This window comes from Taeniopygia guttata, chromosome 9 (assembly GCF_048771995.1).
Source record: "Taeniopygia guttata chromosome 9, bTaeGut7.mat, whole genome shotgun sequence".
Classification (NCBI taxonomy): Eukaryota; Metazoa; Chordata; class Aves; order Passeriformes; family Estrildidae; genus Taeniopygia; species Taeniopygia guttata.
In genome coordinates this window covers 1350471-1366830 of record NC_133034.1, presented here as the reverse complement: position 1 = coordinate 1366830, position 16360 = coordinate 1350471, and the positions used below count along the sequence as shown (strand labels likewise).

General features: G+C 39.8%; 1 protein-coding gene across 6 annotated transcripts in view; it reads right to left on the bottom strand.

Annotated features, from left to right (window-relative positions):
* The window catches only part of PIK3CB (phosphatidylinositol-4,5-bisphosphate 3-kinase catalytic subunit beta), an 88861-nt gene that overhangs the window by 35119 nt on the left and 37382 nt on the right, over positions 1-16360 (bottom strand). For 2 of the 6 annotated variants that reach the window (XM_030280117.4, XM_041718138.2), the window contains 3 exons: positions 14488-14605; positions 1703-1888; positions 470-695 (listed from right to left, as the gene is read on the bottom strand). In XM_030280117.4, coding sequence (XP_030135977.2) covers positions 470-695; positions 1703-1855 — 379 coding nt within the window. In that variant the 5' untranslated portion in view covers positions 1856-1888; positions 14488-14605. Of the gene's footprint in view, positions 1-469; positions 696-1702; positions 1889-2277; positions 2295-13578; positions 13647-14487; positions 14606-16360 lie in introns of those variants that run through there. The other 4 variants (XM_072933252.1, XM_041718139.2, XM_041718137.2 and 1 more) reach the window with 3 other exon arrangements.

The window sequence follows — 16360 nt, the reverse complement described above, 5'->3', positions numbered from 1 at the left end:
CAAGAATCATTGTTAACCAACTCGGATACCACGTGTAATAAAATCATAATAATTTCTAGTTCCTTCTGAGTATCCAGTTTGCTGGTAGGTTATTTATGATAACAATTCTCAAGGATTATGCTGTTCTTCACTTAGTAATAATAATAATAATCATTATATATATTTTCTCCTCATCTACAAAATAAAAATTGATGTAGTAATAAATATAAAATAAAATAAATTTTTATTTTTATAAAAATAAAATAAAATTGATGTAGTAATACAATACAGAAAGTGGCTTTAAAAACCTTGCATGTATTTCATGTTGAATATTTAAATTCTTTCCAACTATATCAGTATTTGTTTGACAAAAGGCAATACTGAAGTTTTAACAGTTTTGGGTTTTTTTAATCCACTCCCACCTGCCCAATTAAGACCCTCATACACAACAAAGTTTTACCTAATTTTTCAAAAAATTAAATGGAATTACCTTTGCCTATAAGGACACCTATTTTGGAATCCAACTTTTCTCCTGGATCACAGTTCCTTGTCACTAGTTTAAGGACAGGAAGAAAGGGTCTAACATCACAAAGTCTCCGTGTTTCATCCTCTAATTCTTCATGTACAGCAGTCTGATTCACACATGAGAACATGTAAGAGTCAATCTCCATGAGGAGATGAAAGAGTGGGTAGGAATGTGCCTGCTTCCATAACAGCTGCAATGAAAACAAAGAAATAAATGAAGGAAAAAAAAAACAAAACCAGAAAATAGGAACATACCTTAAGGCACTGAAGGTAACATTAATTTCCATTTATGTTCCCAAAAAATAGAAACGAAAAATGTTTGCTAACTTTTAAAATTTTTATCACTATAAATCATTATATGTTTTCTTTGTCTCACTTCTAGTCTCTATCCTGAGAGATTTCAAGGACAGAGCTCTGTAGTTAGCATCAGCATTCCTTTTCTTTGGAACACAGCTAAATATCAACAGTACATATTGATGGCAAGTTTCCATGTGCCACAAGCAGCAAGGAAACCGGACAGTTCAGTTCAAATCCCTTATTGCTGTCACTTACATATTTGTTTTCAAATCTTTATCACTTGAAATCACGTGATACATTAGGAGTAGGTTAGTTTGTGCTGTAATTCATTCACTGCCTAATTCCTCAGTAACCTTTCCCAGTGTCCTCACATGGCCATTATCTGATCAAAGGTCTTTAGATTGTTTTTTAGTGTCCCTGGTCACTTCCTTACATTCTCCCCTTCCCTTCGTTTGCACATTCCCTCAGGTTTTAAGTGATGCTCCAATTTGCAAAAAATCTTAAAGAGGCAGACACAGTTTTTAAAGGAATTATCTTTGATAATAGTCAACAGAAGCCCAATCTGTGACTTTTGCACTAAACATCTAATCAGGGAAATGTTAGATCAGCAAACAATGGATTACCAACGTATTAGAAAAAGGTTCAGAGCAGTAGTACACTACTAATATAGAGCTATTAGGATAACCTCTGCTGAACTGTAACTATCAGTAAGAAGCCACTTTCCAAACCTTGCCATCTGCCCAAACCCAGGGCTAACCCCCCCAGACACACTTCTTTATCAGTCTGCTGGGCACATGCCTTCAGTACCTCATTCATGACTTGATTTGCCAGAAGGCATGTCAGAATCAGAACCAGCCCTCATTCCAAACCTCAGTTAAGTGCTCATTCCATTCGCTGTTACCTGTTTAATCTGAGATATGGTGGCATCTCGAGGGACATCCAGGTTGATGTAGATTCCAGTGGGCAACAGGAAGTCCACAGATATTGAGCCATCAGCAGCAATCTGTGAATCTACTGCCCAGATGTCAAGGCTGTCTGTCACGGCAGGAGGCATTGTGGAATCTCAATAATATCATAACCACATGGCCTTAGGGAAAAAAAAAACAACTAAAATTCAGTATACTTAACCTTCTATAATTAGACACACATTTAAAAGTCTTTGGAAGGTTTACATAAGCCTGCTTTGTACAGCTCAGCTTACAACTCTGAGGTCTCAAATGCCAGTATTGTAAACACATAAGCATAGTTTTACTCATTAATGTTATTTAATATAATATAAGCATTTGCCTGTCAAAGCACTATTGCTGAGATATTAATATCATTAAAACTAAGTAATAAGAGAAAAAACTAATTAGAGGTTGGCTAAAACAAAGTTAGAAATTAATTTCAAGTTCTATCTTAAACTTTATCTGTGTAAAAGACAACCAAAATAAGCTTCATGGAAGAAGTGTGGCAATATTTCATATGAAAACTCACATTCAGTTTCATTAGTTTATTTTCTGCAAATTTCCTCTTAGTTGTTCATGAAGGTGGCCAATGACATTCAACTTGAAAGTCTGTATTAATAGCAGGAAAAATTTGACTCTACTAGAAAGTGCCATTTTCCTCTGAAGACACTTATCTCAATTTATTTTCACCCTTGGAGAACGATCAGTGAACTCCACCCACAGTGGGAACTGCAGCCGCTGCAGGGTGGGAGGAAACCCTGCCCATGATCTCCTCTGGCTCCTCCTCTGCCTTCCTGCTGCCCATCCTCTGTATTTCAGCACATTTTTATTCATTCGAATGCTACCACCAGTTTTTCCAAGTCTTTTTTGATTACCACGCTCTGAAGCTGAGTTTTCCCTTCAGCCATGGCTCACTGAATCATTTACCTCCTCCTCATCCAGACAATGCTCCTCATTGTCAAAGGGATGGGGAGCATTGGAAAACACTGTAACAAAGCACTTTCATAGTCAAGTTACCCCTGCATCTTTTGAATTCTTATTGGACAGCACAAGATGTGGGAGATCACCCTTTGTAACAGAAAATGTCACAATGTTCAGCTCCACTAGCAGCTTTCCAACATTTCAATTAGTCCTTCCCAACAATGGATAACTGATGATGCCAGCAGCACAAAAACCAACTTGCCAGGTCAAAGCTGCCTCGGGTATTTGATAACAAACCCCATCCCACCTCTAACCGCCACGAGAATACACAGAGTAACAAATCATTCATACACTGACCCAAATCATTCCAGCACCTTTCCACCTGGCCTTACAAAGCTTAGGACCACCACAAGCTGCCAGTACATCTTGTAACCACACTAATGCATGGATCACTTCATATTTTATTTGTACCAGATAAAAACATAGCAGAGTTTTCATTCATGCCAAATAAAATACCTTTAAATTTCGGAAAGCATAAGTACGTAAGAAAAAGCATTTATTTCTCAACAGAATCAATAATTAGGGAGCTTCTACCATTATCACTATCAAATAATAGTTTTACCACCATTATAGCAACATTTTCATCAAAAAAAAATTCACTACACTGAGCAGACTGAATTAAAGCAGAAGTAATTGGAGGTGGTGGTATGGTAAAAATAACAAATCAGATATGAAGGTATTTTATATGAATTACCACAGTTTACAAATACACCCATTCATCATTGGATGTGCGAAGTTTAGCATGGTGTGTGAACTCTAAGCTGTCAAAAAGAAAGAAATAAAATTTTATCCCATCATTACACCCAGAACAGACTCTGTTATTGGAATAACACAATATCTATCCAGAAAATAAACCCAGACAAAATGTCTAATTCCTCATTACCGGTCAGTATATTTTCCACAAGCTGCTTTTTTAACGGGTACTATTTGTTTTTTTCCATACAGTTATTTGTACCCATAAAATGCTGGCTGCAATTCTGTTGTAAGTGAAATTAGCAGTCAGTGAAAAATCCTAATACTGTACATTTTTCATATTTGGATGCACACATTTGCAGTTATTTTCTGTGGCCATGAGGGTAAAATAAAGTGGTATTTTCATTACAAAGCATTACTTGCACGGGTACAGCAGCAAGAACATCTGTTTTATGTAGTTATTTTGTATATAGTTCATTCCTGCTTTAATTCAGTGTATCTCTTCTATTTTCATCCCGTTTCAGATGCTTTTCACAGTTGCAGTTGTTGAAACCATTTTAGTGCATCAACAATAGTTTAAAATGTTCAAAGAAACAAGACTTAAAAATTATGCTCCATATCATGGTGTTTGGAGCCCAAACACCACAACACAGAGTTATAAAGTACTTGTAAGATACTTGTTCATAATTACACATTTCCAGCACAGACACCAGATTCTTTGAAAATTCCATTTGCCTTTTCAGTTAAAAAGGGAAGAGAAGACATCTCACCAATCTGAGCATGCTGAGGAGCTATTCTTGCCTTCAGGCACTTACTTAATACTTTCTTCCTCAAGGAAGCAGGTCAGTGTGTTTTGCAGCCAGCACCCTGTTTCTGCCCCAAGGGCTGAACCACAGGGGCCGAGAGAGAACCAGGTTTTATCCTGAGAAACACAAGATTGTCAACCCGCAGCAGCTCTGGGGATGAGTCACGGCCCCAGCTGGGACATGTGTGGTGGCACTGGTGACTAACTCACAATATCACATCTAGGAACTGAAACAAAGGCAAAAAGCCATCTGGATTGGGATTAACAGCACCAGAGACATTTTAAACAACTGCCAGCTAAAGGAAAAATACAACAATTCAAATAATAAGAAAAAGCTATTTCGGGCTGTTAAGCTCATAGCTATTCCTGCCTACTGTCACAGTAACAACAACCTCACTTACAAAAGACGGAAGTAATTAAACCAGCACTTAACCTTGGCTCCTCAAGTGTCTAATCAATGACTCGGAATTTCACAGGGGCAAAGCCCAATACAAAATTCTTTTCTAAGGCACAGGTAGTACTGATAGCGTTCAAACCTTCCCCTGTAAAGTGTAAATTTTCTCTAAGCTTTAACGTGCAAATTTCAGATGCATATATATGTGTGCGTGCCCACACACTCTTCCCCCTAATTAATTTGTATTTTAATATACCAGCACTTCTGCCAGAGCTACTTATATTAATGGAAAGAAGTGGAACACAGATAAGTAGAGCATCTGCAGAAGAAGCAAATTTATCGCTCATCTTGGTATTTATTTATTTAATGTACATAAAGAAGAAGCCCTAAAACAGAATTTTTCAATTGAGTGTTGCTGTTGTGGTTTTTAAAGGACTTCCCATCTCTAGGCAGAAAAAGAATTTGCTCTGGTGCTAACAGCCTCATTCCAGAAGCCGGGAGACCTTATAGCATTCCTCTCACCTCCCAACAGAAGTACCTCTCATCATTTAACTAACAAGACCACCTGGAAAAGAAAAAAAGAAAAAATAAACAAAGAAAAGGAGCTACCAGAAGCAGGCTGCTTCTTCATTGATTTCTAACATAGTTTAAGGACAGATGCAGTCAAAAGTAAGCTGCACATATTTTTATGTGAATTGCAGCCCCCTCATGTTTTCCCCCTAACCAAAACAGAACTAAAATCACATGTCCAGGTTATACAGAGCAGGTACAAAACCTGTTTGGAAAAAAAAAAAAAGTGTAGGCAACACTTCCAGCAAGTGTGGGCCAACAACAGAACCACTGGAACATTGCACTGTACCAGTTAACAAACCGCAGGCATTCAGAACATCCCCAGGAGTTTCAGACTTCTCTTTAGACTAAAATAAAGGATCAGTAGGATTTCTGAGGCTGTGGTTACATGCTGGGGCAGTGCTCTCTTTCTAAACCACTCACCCATTTTCCTGAATGCAAGCAAGACTAACTTGTGCCAAGCTCAAATCCACCATGACTCACTCAGGACATTGCTGAGAGCCCAGGACCACGCAGCTGCAAAGGCCTCCTAGCACTGCAGCCAGAGCTGGTGAAATCAGCTCTACCTGTGCTGGGTACTTCACCTGCACATGTACAGGAATTAAATCTAGGAGGTGCAAATATCTGACATCAAACAGTGTTGACCATGGAATTACAAAGGGCAAGCATAGGGGGGAGATTGTAAGGTTATCCTGAAACTAAGAGCTGCGCAAGAACATGCTCACAGAGAGCCTCTCCTCTCTCAAAAAATGAGACATGGAGAAACAATGCAATGAACTCTCCTTTGAAAATAATTTATCATATCAGCAAAAGACTTAGACACTAGAAAGTACCAAATCCACTTTAATTGTCATCAACGCTCAACATTTATCTGTCAGATAAGTTCCTCTAAAACCACCCTTTTGAAGAATGCAGCAGTTATGAAAACTCACACTGTGTGATTAAATCCTTTACTTCTGAACTCGCCACAAATCCCCTATCACTCATCCTCCCAGATTGGTTTTTCTGTTGTTAAAAGAACACCAACATAAAATCCAATGCAATATTCAGTGTTTTATCTTGAACTATGCAGAAGAATACTAATCAAACACAAGTAGAAGTAGCTGCAGAGAAGGTGGTAATTATAAATTCACATATAATGCAGTGTCAGAGGGAAATGTTGATGCCCAGTTATCTCTCCTAGCATTTATTCTCCTGAGCACCAAGTCTTTGAAAAAGTCTTTAGAAGAGCTATCTCGTATCTGAAATGATGTCACCCACCCCTGAAATGTGGTCAGTTCTCCCAGGATGAAATCAATATGCTATCATCCCAAACAGATGGCAAAAAGATGGAGGGGAGGATCATTTATATATTGAAAAGTAACTTTCTGTAAGAAATAAGTTTCTTTTACACTGCCTCTTCAAAACACAGGTGGCATTTTAAGGGCACATAAATATCTACAGCTCTTCAAGTTAAATATAAAGCTGGATTTACTATTCTTTTTCACTAAACCTATGAGTATTTACATAAAGGACAACTATCGGAAGCAGACTTGTTTTGGATATGCAAAAACTAAGGGCACTCTGCTTATCCAGATTTTTGCTTTATGTAGTAAGTTATTACAACTGTTGGCCACCACATCCAAGACAATCATCACTGTCATCAATACAGCTCTTTATCTACTGCTTACTCTGTCATGTGGCAGCCAAGGGGCTAAAAAAAACGGAAGTCTTGCAGTAATGAAAAGGGCCGCCCCATCCAGACACACAAGAAGTGTTTGAACAGTATCTCACTGTCCAGACAAAATGACAATCTGACCACAGCCATTTTTATAGGAAACAGCAGCAGCACATCACATAGTCTAAGTAGGAGAAACACTAAGCACTTATACAACACAATCATTGTAATTATTTTTCTAACCATGTAAACATCTAGTACTAAAAAGCTGAGCAAGCTATAAATGAAATATTTGAGAAGAAACAAGGGAAAAGAACCTAGTAGAACGATGGAAAAGGAGTCTGACTACACAGGAAGACTTATGTCCTATGAAACTTAGAAGGCCTTTAGAAAAAAGTTTTTAAAAAAGATTGAAAAAGTCCGATTTCTTCTGACGACACTAAAGACAAATATATGCATTTGATCAGGGCCAGTTCACAGCTTTGTAGAACTATGTACTCTTCTGTTCCTCAATCTGCAGCGAATTCCTGGGAGCTGTTCTGCAGCCCAGGGCAGTGTCCGAGAGCTGCCAGGGACTGCCACAGGCTGTGACAGGGCACTTTGGGCACCAGCTCGACCCTCTCTCCTCATCAGTCCTGTTCTCTCCCTTTATCAGTCCTGCTCCATCTCATCGCTCCTGTTTCATGCTCCTGTTCCACTCCCCTCATTGCTCCCATTCCCTGCCTTCATCATCCATGTTCCATCCCTCCCCTCATCACTCCCATTCCCTCCCCTCATCACCCCTGTTCCTTCCCTCCCCTCATCACTCCAATTCCCTCCCCTCATCACTGCTGCTCCATCCCTCCCGTCCCCGCCGCGGTTTCACTCACCCAGCCCGCGGGCAGCCCGCAGCCAGGGCAGCGCTGTTCGGCTTCTCCCCTTCCTGCCGTCCCCTCCATCCCGCCGAGGCCCGCAATGGGAAACACCGGGAACGAACATGCCAACCCCTCCCGTTTTCCACGGGCCCGGAGCAGCCTGCTTCCCTGTTTGTTTCCCTGTTTGTTTCCCTGTTCCCTGTTTGTTTCCCTGTTCCCTGTTTCCCTGTTTGTTTCCCTGTTCGTTTCCCTGTTCCCTGTTTCCCTGTTTGTTTCCCTGTTCCCTGTTGCCCTGTTCCCTGTTTGTTTCCCTGTTCCCTGTTTCCCTGTTTGTTTCCCTGTTCCCTGTTGCCCTGTTCCCTGTTTGTTTCCCTGTTCCCTGTTTCCCTGTTCCCCTGTTCCCTGTTTGTTTCCCTGTTCCCTGTTTGTTTCCCTGTTCCCTGTTCGTTTCCCTGTTCCCTGTTCGTTTCCCTGTTTGTTTCCCTGTTCCCTGTTGCCCTGTTCCCTGTTTCCCTGTTTGTTTCCCTGTTCCCTGTTTGTTTCCCTGTTCCCTGTTTGTTTCCCTGTTCCCCTGTTTCCCTGTTTGTTTCCCCAGGCCGCGCGCGGAGCAGGGCACGGTGAGAACACGGCCTCAGCCCCCAGAGCAGGCACAGGGTGACACCGCAGGAACGCCAATCCCACAGTCACAGGGCTGGAAGAGACCCTCAAGATCATCAAATCCAACCCAGCCCCAACACCCCAACTCAACCCTGGCACCCAGTGCCACATCCAGGCTGGTTTAAACACACCCAGGGATGGTGACTCCACCGCCTCCCCGGGCAGCCATTCCAGTACTTTATCACCCTCTCAGTAAAAATCTTTTCCCTAACAGCCAACCCAAATTTCCCTTGGCGCAGCTTAAGGCTGTGTGCTCTCCTTCTGTCAGCTGCAGAAAGAGACCAAGCCCCGCTGAGTCCTTTCAGGGAGCTGCAGAGAGCGAACTGCAGCCCAGCTTTGTTTGAAGGTTCGGTGTGACCAGAGCACGCACTGCCTATTCCAATAGCGAGCGAGTAAGAGCTGTGCTTTCTGCTCACACAGGAGCAATACTGACCCCTTTAAAACCGGAACACTGCTAACTCCAGAGTGGTCCTATGCCACTGCAGACCCTGCCATGAGAATTCTCCTTTAGCCCTAAAGAGTGAACTCACTTAAGGTTCTGGCCTTCTACAGCTGCACAGGTGAATTTCCATCCGAATTGCTTCCAAATCGAAAAATAAAATACAATCAACCTGATGATAAATACAAATGCCTAAATCAGCAAAGCAGAAATCTTTTCACTCCACGAATGTCATGCGTAGCTACCTACAATACCAAAGATTTTAAGAATTCAAGATATCTACAAAGTAGACTAGAAAGTTATTGCCAAACATCACGTGGTACCACAAATATTTCCCAGCAGTTTAGTTCAATTGCCACATAAGTTTGCCCTATGGAATGGAAAATTAAATGTCCATTTAGTCAGGGTTCCTCCAGAAATCAGAATAAAAATGTCATCATTTAGTTTTCTAAAAATATCTATGTACAGAAAATATGAAAGGCCTTTTTCAAGGGCCTCCCTCCCTCACAGTGCTCACACTGGTACCGAGAGTGGTCTCTCAGCCATCAAATCTAGATTCTCTCATTCTCCTCATGAAATACAGCTAATTTTCCACAAACAAAAGATAATTTCATTGGGGTTTTTTAATCCCATATCCCTGATTATTTTTCCTGTTCATCTCCTGTAGCTTTATTCCTCTGGTGTACCCAGAGCATTATGCACCAAGTTTTAAAAACTGAAGTCAGGGTTTTAAACCCACAATGAATGCAGTTTCTACTCAAATATTAATGCCTCTAAATAAAAGTAGCTCAGTTTTCAAGAAATGCTGAGCACCTGAATTTGCAATTGACTTACACAGGACTCGGATATATGAAAAAAATACAGACATGTTAACTGGTTACAAATTAAAATTTAATTTAAGTAACTTCATTTGAACAGATGCTTAGGTTAGATTACCACTAGTCATCCCTTTTTACAAAAGTTATTCTACAATTCAATGAAAGTATAGTTTAGAAAGTAGCTGTGAATGAGACTATCTTCAGAATTTTTCTTCCTGGAAAACAAGTCTGCATGTAGAGAACAAAACTACTAAAATGGTATTCCAGACTCAGAACAACTTCTAGGCTTGGCTTGAACAGTGATAGAAGGAAAACTTTATTTCCTGTTACTTTACACTCAGGCAAACACACACATCTGCTGCTCTATCTGAAGATGAACTGAACAAGGGAATAAAACTTAACTCCCAGGCTTCTGACAGACTTTTAACAACGCACAGGCAGCACGTAATTCTGCAACACTGACCAGTAACACTGCAGCTTCTCACAGCCATCCTCTGCTCTACCTTGAAATCACGGCATACACACATTAAAACAGAAATAGTTTCAGGCCATCCTTTTGAATTCTATAAGTAGAGTGAGCTGCAGGAAGAAGGAAAACTCCGTTCACATTTCAATATTGCTGTGTGAAATTGTCTTTAGAAGCATCCAATCACTGGATCACACTGAGGCTGGGGACACTAGGGGAAAACATTCCCTTTCAGCCGGCTGGAATGCAGTTCTGCATGGTTGAGAAGGAAGGAGTACAAAGGACTGGAAGAAAACAGCAGATCAGAAAAGCACTGTCATATGAGTAACATTTGACACCTTCACCAACAGAGTCAGGGAGAAAAAAAGGAGAAAGCTGAAAGGAAAAAAGCCCAGCCCAGTTATTCAGTACTCTGTATTAACTGGGCTGTGAGAAAACATCTGGCAGAATCACCTTACAACTCGCTTAGATATTTTGGAAAATTTTCAATAGCAGTGGGCAGAGTGGGCCCTGACATGAGGGGCAATGCATTTGTATATCCTGTTCAGTGCAGAAAGGCAAGACTGAAGATTTGGGAACAGATGAGACCTAGTGAGTTCTCAGCCTCTTTGACCGTGCACAGCACTGTAGGTACTTCTTGAACTAGAGGGAGTTGCCTTTTTCCCCAGTCTGGAAATGAAACTCGCTATCATTTCAGTAAGGAGGTAACATAAGAGCAGATCTTTATTTGAAGGCCTTTAGGAGCAGTCATGGAAAGATAACGTAAAAAAAAATCAGGTGACTGGAGGGGGCACAAGGGAAGGAGGACTGAGCAGTGAGACTGAATGGGAAAGGAGGAGGAGGAGCTGAACCAGAATAAAGATGTCATTTGAGCCCAGGCATTTTATAGGTGTTTCTATAAAGCTGCACCAGTGCTCGTGCCAGCACAGTGAGAGTGCAAGAATAGCACAGTGACAATTCCTCGCAGCCTCGAGGCTGCCAGGCCACTTGACAGCTCTTAAGATCATTTTAAGAAACGTAGGCAGAACTACAGCCTTAGGGCCTGTCTTTCTAACAGCCCAAGCTATTATTAGAACGACTATGTGTGTCTGTCATGAATCTGAAAAGATGCATTAATAATCTGCTTTTATTACTTTCTTGTACTAAGTAAACTGTAAATAAAACTTTGTTGTTAAGTGAACTGTAGGGGCCCTCTCCCCACATTGCTCAACAAGAATTGTACCCGACTTCTTAACAGTCTGACAACAAAACTAGGAAATAATCAACCCGGATTAGTTCTGCTCTCTGGGTTTTCCTTGCCTGTTCTAACACTCAAAATACTTTTTTATTCCTCTGTAAACACAGAGGAAATATTCCACTTATAAAACATTCAAATATATATAAACAGTTCATATTTCCTCTCCTTTGGAATAGTACAAATGGACCTAAACCATCAAATCTCACCAGCAGCTGACTATTAAGATGTTATATCTAGATAACATTCTACTATAAGAAATGTTAAAAACAGAAACTGAGGTTTTCCTGTAAGTGGATACCTCTTCACACAAGGACTAAAAGATTCACCTTTTAATTACTTCTGGTATTTTGATCAAAACCTCTAGGAAAGGGGATTATTCTGCAGCAGACAGATTGCATGTATCTACAGAGGGACGTGAACCAGTGAGATAATTAAAGCCGAATATCAAGGAGGAGTGAGATTTTCACCTACAAGGAGGGCACACAGACCAAAACACATGAGCAGCTTGTGCTTAAGTCTCATACAGAGATGCCATGGATCCTAAAAAGTAGAAAGATGCCCTTTAATGGGAAAAAATATACATTTTACAGGCTTCGTCTGGCCAGGCATTCTTCTTGATGGGGTCTGTTTCTTACACAATCTGGATTTGTGCAGTTATTTTTCTTCCAACACCAGTTCCAACACCCCCATCACAGATTCAGAGGTGGCTGCTCACAGCCATTTGTTGCATGGACAGGACTAGTCAACGACTGAACAAACACTGAAGGAAATTCAACAATTCAACTCTAATGCAAATATTTAGATATATTTTATATATTTTTTTCACGAAACTTATTTATAAAGACAAGTTGAAATACAATGCCATTTGATAGAAAAACACAATCCTAAAAACCCCTTTTGTCATGAAGATAAAGGTAATAAAGCCAAAAGTAGCTCTGGCCATTCATCACGAGGACCAAAAATTATTTAAGATTATGTAGGAATTACAGACTATTTAGCCTGAAAGGCATCTCTGGAAGTCAGCTGGTTCCAAGCTCAGCTCCAACACTGAAGTTAAAGCAAGTTGCTTCAGAGTCTGCACACATAATTTTGCAAGTCTCCATGGATGGAGGCTCCACAGTGTCCCAGAAATGCAGCAACCCTTGGAGCCTTCAGCATCCTTTCAGCAGGGCCTGACTGCTCCTGGGGTTACTTTTCCCCAGCTGTGAGAGTCAGCATCTGCTCTAAGACTTCACAAGAACTCCACCTGGCTTTTTAACTGTGAATGGAGATGCTGCCCAGACTTTATTTTAATGCTAATTGGAATTTAAAAATTCCAATTGCAAAATACCTTGTGATGATCCAAATGCACACAAGCACACAAACTCCAACTAAAAACAAACAAACGGGTTGCAAAATATTTCTCCAAAAAGGAAAAATCTGAATTAATTTTAAGTTGTAACAATGGAATTCTCTGAGTCACTTAAAAAGAAGCGGGGAGGGAGGGAAGAAACACAAGTTTACCAAACACCTGAGCGAGTTTTGTGTCTGGCATAAGCCTAAAAACAATGATTTAAAATGACTAAACTGTCTCCAGTTGGCATTCTTCATTTTATTTGTTTGGGGAGCTCAGCTACAACTTTACTGTTTATGTGTTTTAGTAACTTGATTACCAGAGTCAAGAATTAACTTGTCAAACTAAGTGTGCAGGCAGCAAATAGGTTGGTTTGTTTGTTTGCACTACGACCTTGTGAACAGGTGCCTGTATTTCCACTGTGTTATTTAATAAGGCAGGAAAAGACAAATAACTCCACATAACACAGCTCCTGAAAACTTCAGGGGTCAGAATTCAGAATCAGGTGCCACAAGAACGTTGCATATGAGTATTTACCAGTCACTTGACATTTGGCCTAGATCAGGAACTGATGAAAATTTAAATGTGCTGACTAAAAAATGTAGTATTTCTTTCAAGTACTTAAGAGAAAGGGAACTAACACACATCAACTTCTTTAAATCCACATTGAATTGAAAATTTTATTGAATTTTTTTCTTTAAGGCAGGAAATCAGTCAATCCAAACATGTTATTCTGCAAGTTAAAAACACTTTGTTAAAAACACCAAGTATGAAATGCTTTTCTTGTCTGATTAAGTTCCACAGACATTTTTCTACACAAATTATGACACTCTCTACACATCCGTGTTTAAAGAAGCTAAGAGGAGTCATTTCCTCTTAGTAATAAAGCAATATGCTGAAATATACTTCTTGTAAAGACTTCTCACCTTCTCAGTTCTAATGGCCAGATCTTTTTCATTTCCAAGCAGGCATTCAGGACTATTTCCAGTGACTCCTGCAGAATTACATTCACACAACCACACAGCATGTGTAAAATGCATCAGACATAGGCAGCTTTTCCCCAGTTTCTAAGGAGAATATGTTTAAACATCTGACAATCTGATGCAAAGTGGCAGAAAAATGATTACATTTCTCATCTCAAGCACATGAAGTATACAGAAATTAAGAATTACACTATATCAAGATATAAATGTTTATCTATCTCGTAGCAAAAAGTACAATCCACAGTCACTGCAATAGGTAGAGAAGCTCCTTTTATCAGAAATGAGACACACATGTGTCAGCCCAGAAATCAAAAAAGCTGACAGTGAAGCAAAGATGTCTCTGATATTCATAAGCTGAAAGCCTAGGCAACGTTGATGAATGATGGAACTACAAAACAGGACAAATAATAGTGACAAAAAAATAAAGACAGTCAATAAGAGCCATGACTAGAGAGTTACAGACCAAAAAAACAAGTGTATTTTCAAATTCCCTGGAGAATACAAGCAGTGCTTTAACTTTTTACAGCAAATAGGGGCTTATATGTAATCACATCTCTACCAGAGAACCCCCTGCCTAAAGCCATAGCCAGCATACACAGCAGCCAAGAGAAAAACCTGAAACCTATCTCAATTTCACAAGATACAGATATTCCCAAGAGGGAAGATGGTTCAGTGAGAATCCATGAGTTCATTACCAGCTGACCAACTGAAATGAGTCCAGAGTCGCCCATTTATATTTTTAACATAACTCTAACAAAATTAAGTACAATAAAAGCCTAATAACCATGCTGACTTTACAAGCAAAAGACAACAGAAAACAACCCCAGAAAACCCCAGCCCTGTAATACTTACTCCAATGAACCTCTCCTATTTCAGTTTGACTGTGTAGCAAAGATACTTTTATTAAACATTTTCTTCCTATTACTCTTGATTTTTTTCAGAAGATTCCACAAGATGACCTCAATGTGATCTAAAAAAAGCAAACCACAATATAATGTAATTACCAAATGAGAAAATCAGCAATATGTATTTGGTTTAAAAGCTGAACCAACTTTCTGTGCAAAAATACCTAAAAATATCACACTATTTTTTACTGCCTTCAAATACTACAGTACCACATTCCCATTGCACAATGTGATTAATCTAACAATTAAAGGAATGCCAAATCCACAAACACCCTGCTACCAGAAACGAAAAAAGGAAGTAATAATTTGAATATGCAATTTATTCTAATAAGTCTTATGATCATGAATTAGTCAAAACCATTCTTAGCTGCTAAAAATATTTTCAAATTTCTGTACACTCAATTTGGGTCAGACCAGTAGATGTCCATTGCAGTTAAAGTCAAAAAAAGGGAGACAGAGTTGCCTTCATTATCTTAAGCACATTTTCTATTTTTCCTCTGGGCTGTAAGCTGATTTTGGTGGAGTTTTTTTGTTTGTTTGGGGGGATTTTGGTGGTTTTGGTTTTACTAAGAGTGTAATATCTATGGACCTACTATGGAGAAGCTGAGTTGATGACACAAGTGATCCCATATTCCTATTCACAGTTCAATGTGTGAAAGGTTCAGAAGGTCTCTGACCAACCAACACCCTGCAGATGTACAGGGCAAAACATTTCCACAGAGGCAAGGCACCATCCTCCTTAGCTCTACCCTGCAAATCAAGCTCTCAGCAAAGAGAGGTGAACAAAAACTACTTCAATCCCCCTTGAGCACCAGCAGTGTTGTCAGTTTGCACCGATGCTACCGCCAGGTTTGTAGGCCAAGCCACAAAGCACATGTAACTACACTGCACTTCCCACAAACAATTATTTTTCTAAACCACACCAGGCAGGTCCCACTGTGCTCGTGAGAGCTCAACACAGTACAGTGACCAGGAGGGAGGGAGGGCTGTCACTGCCTCACAGAGCAGAATCCCTCTGGGAACGGGCATGTGGAACCCTCTGAAACAACTCAGACTCTTCAGTGGTTTTGAGGGATAAATACTTACTGCCCCACGTACTTAAGTCTAAAAAATGTTAAGTTACTGCTCCATGCACAACCTTTTGGTGCATAAAGGTGTTGTCACAAAATGGGTCTTCACCTTGATAGTAAAAGGGGTTTTAAATCATGAGATTTAGGGTTAACAGAAAAATAAGCTTAGTAGGCCTTAGAAAGATAAATACCTTTAGCACAGGGAGAAATAGTACTATGTAGCTAGTACATGATAATTGATATAATTGTTAGATGTGACGACTGTTTAGTAATTAAATATAATTACTGTTTAATCAGAAAGAATAATCATGTGAATCTGTCGTCATGGACCTAAGAAAGATCACTATAAACTCATGTCTATGTATACAATAGAACAATGTAAGTTTAATAATTAATGTGTAAGTTATACAGCAATAGAATATAAAATACGTTCAGCTCGAAATCTATGTTCGGAGTCAGATCTGGGTCTGTACCCCGACTCCCAGAGCTCTCAATAAAAGCACCTGCATATAATCATATCCCGTGATTATGTGTTTCCAAACGCTAGCAACCTGGTGTGCAAGAAGCCAATCCACACACATTGAGTTATTTGATTTATTTACAGAGGCATGAGTTAGTCCAAAAAGTTCTCCTAATTAATGTCTAGGAGCCTACAGCAGGGAACACACACAAGAAAAAGAAAAAAGACTAGAGAAAAATAAAGACAGTATCATATGATTGCAAGGACAAAGCATCAGTGTGAATATCACA